Raw genomic sequence first — 2,669 nt, 5'->3', positions numbered from 1 at the left:
CGGTTGACTCGTGTTGATGTTCCCTTTGTTTTGTCAGATGAGTGTGAGGCGAGCTTTTTGAGGCTCAAAAAGTTATTGATCACTGCTCCTATATTGACTCTTCCAGTTAAGGGCGGGAGATTCATGGTTTATTGTGACGCATCCGGCATTGGTTTGGGTTGTGTATTGAGGCAGCAGGGCCGGGTTATCATGCGTCGAGACATCTTAAGATTCATGAGCGCAACTACCCCACCCATGACTTAGAGTTGGCGGCGGTAGTTTTCGCACTTAAGATTTGGAGGCACTACTTGTATGGAGTTCGATGTGAGATCTATATCGATCATAAGAGTCTTTAGTACATCATGAGCCAGATGGACCTTAATTCGAGGCAACGTCGTTGGATTGAGCTCGTGAAGGACTATGACCTCTCTATTCTCTATCATCCGGGCAAGGCAAATGTGGTAGCAGACGCCTTGAGCCGGAAGGCGGTGAATATGGGTAGTCTAGGCTTCTTATCTGTTGAGGAGTGACCCCTTTGGCTTTTGGACATTCATTTCTTAGCCAATAGCATGGTTCAGTTGGATATCTTAGATTCTAGACGCGTCTTGGCCTATATGGGAGTTCAGTCTTCTTTGCTTGATAGGATCTGTGGTTGTCAGTATGAGGATGAGACCTTGGTGGCCCTTAGAGATCGAGTGTTAGCGGGTGATGGTGGTCAGGCTACCTTAGATCCTGCTGGAGTATTGAAATTCGCCGGCCGCATCTGTGTTCCGAGAGTTGGAGATTTGATACAGTTGATACTTTCTAAGGCCCATGTGTCTAGATACTCTATCCATCCGTGCACAGCGAAGATGTATCGTGATTTGAGGCAGCATTACTGGTGGAGTGGCATGAGGAGAGATATTGCTGACTTTGTTTCCCGTTGCTTGTGCTGCCAGTATCGTGATTTGAGGCAGTATTACGGGTGGAGTGGCATGATGAGAGATATTGCCGACTTTGTTTCCCGTTGCTTATGTTGCCAGTAGGTAAAGGCCGAGCATTTGAGGCCTGGTGGTGAGTTTCAGAGATTATCCATTTCAGAGTGGGAGTGGGATCGCATTACTATGGATTTTGTGGCTGGACTACCGTGGACTTCTAGAGGTGTTGATAGCATTTGGGTCATCGTTGATCAATTGAGTAAGTCAACACATTTCCTTCCTGTTCAGTCTTCATTTAGCACCGAGATATTGGCTCGTATCTACATTCGATAGGTGGTTCGACTTCATGGGGTGCCAGTTTCTATTATATCAGATAGGGGTTCTCAATTCACGTCCAATTTTTGGAGGACCTTTCAGGGTGAGTTGGGCACTCGAGTTGACCTTAGCATAACTTTCCACCCGTAGATTGATGGTCAGTAGGAGCGTACTATTCAGGTCCTTGAGGACATGATGCGGGCTTGTGTTTTGGAGTTTGGTGGTCATTGGGACCAGTTTTTTTCTTTGGCGAAGTTTGCGTATAACAACAACTACCATTCTAGCATTCAGATGGCCCCGTTCGAGGCCTTGTATGGTAGGCGTTGTTGCTCTCCGGTGGGCTAGTTTGAGTTTACAAAGCCTAGACCGCGGGGTACAGATTTGATTCATGAGGCTTTGGACCTGGTGAGAGTGATTCAGGATAGACTTAGGATGGCTCAGAGTAGGCATTAGAGTTATGCGAATCGGAGGCGTCGACCTTTGAGATTCTCTGTTGGTGATCGGGTATTCCTTCGTGTGTCGCCCATGAAGGGTGTGATGAGGTTTGGGAGGCGGGGCAAGCTTAGCCCCAGGTACATTGGGCCTTTTGAGATACTCCAGATAGTTAGGGAGGTTGCTTATGAGTTGGCCCTACCTCCAGCATTTTCAGCCATCTACCCGGTTTTCCATTCTTGATATTGTGGCGGTATGTTCCTGATGAGTCTTATGTGCTACAGTATGATGCAGTCGAGTTGGATGATCGTTTGACAATTGTAGAGGAGCAGTTGCCATTCTAGCCAGAGATGTGAGAAGAATGCGCTCGAGAGCAATTCCTATTGTTAAGGTTCGTTGGAGGCATCGTCCAGTCAAGGAGGCTACCTGGGAGACCAAGCAGGAGATGCGAGAGCAGTTTCCCGGCTTGTTTGAGCCTTCAGGTACTTCTTAACCCTTACTTTTGCGGACGAAAGTCATTTTTAGTAGTGTATATTGTAATGACCCTCTTGGTCATTTCTGTGTTTTGCCTTTTGTGTGTCATTTAGAGCATTCCTGTAGCAATCCCAAGTCATTTGTAACTTGCTGGGACTGACAATTCGGTCACCTGGTCGTTCGTTTGGTTATTGTGCGAGTTTTAGTGTTTTTGGAGTTATGAACCTTGAATGATCATTTTCGATCAAAAGTTCAAGAAGATGACATCGAAATCTAATTCTGACGATTCCATCAGTTCTGGAAAGGTCATTTTAGGCTAGTAGCATGGTCGACATGACTCCCGAGATTTTCAGTGTGAGTTGGTACGATTAGGCGTTTTAACTTTAAGTTTAAGCCTAAGTTTGACTTTAGTCAACATTCTGAGTAAACGTGCTCGAATAAGAATTTCGTCAGTGCGGTTAGCTTCAGAATGTCAAGTTTGGTCTAGATTAACCCTTCTTTTGTGACCCGAGATTTCTGATATTTTTTCTAGCCTTTTGATGGTTTTTGACT

At 45.7% G+C, this 2,669-nt stretch overlaps 1 protein-coding gene across 1 annotated transcript; it reads left to right on the top strand.

The window, feature by feature from the left end:
• The first annotated feature begins 548 nt into the window (after positions 1 to 548).
• LOC107059343 (uncharacterized) lies at positions 549 to 1,229 on the top strand. Its single transcript, XM_015305860.1, has 2 exons — positions 549 to 794; positions 1,005 to 1,229. Exons 1-2 carry the CDS (start codon positions 549 to 551, stop codon positions 1,227 to 1,229), a joined length of 471 nt encoding a protein of 156 aa, XP_015161346.1.
• The last annotated feature ends 1,440 nt before the right edge of the window (positions 1,230 to 2,669 follow it).

This window comes from Solanum tuberosum, unplaced genomic scaffold, assembly GCF_000226075.1.
Source record: "Solanum tuberosum cultivar DM 1-3 516 R44 unplaced genomic scaffold, SolTub_3.0 scf01334, whole genome shotgun sequence".
Taxonomy (NCBI): Eukaryota; Viridiplantae; Streptophyta; class Magnoliopsida; order Solanales; family Solanaceae; genus Solanum; species Solanum tuberosum.
The sequence above is the reverse complement of the archived record's forward strand: the minus strand, read 5'-3'. Positions and strand labels throughout refer to the sequence as shown.

Bases quoted from the DNA above. Each gene is read 5' to 3' on its own strand.
- LOC107059343 (XM_015305860.1), top strand. From the start codon at position 549: ATGGTTCAGTTGGATATCTTAGATTCTAGACGCGTCTTGGCCTATATG. The intron at 795-1,004 runs GTGTCTAGATAC...TGTTGCCAGTAG, and splicing joins TGATACTTTCTAAGGCCCAT to GTAAAGGCCGAGCATTTGAG.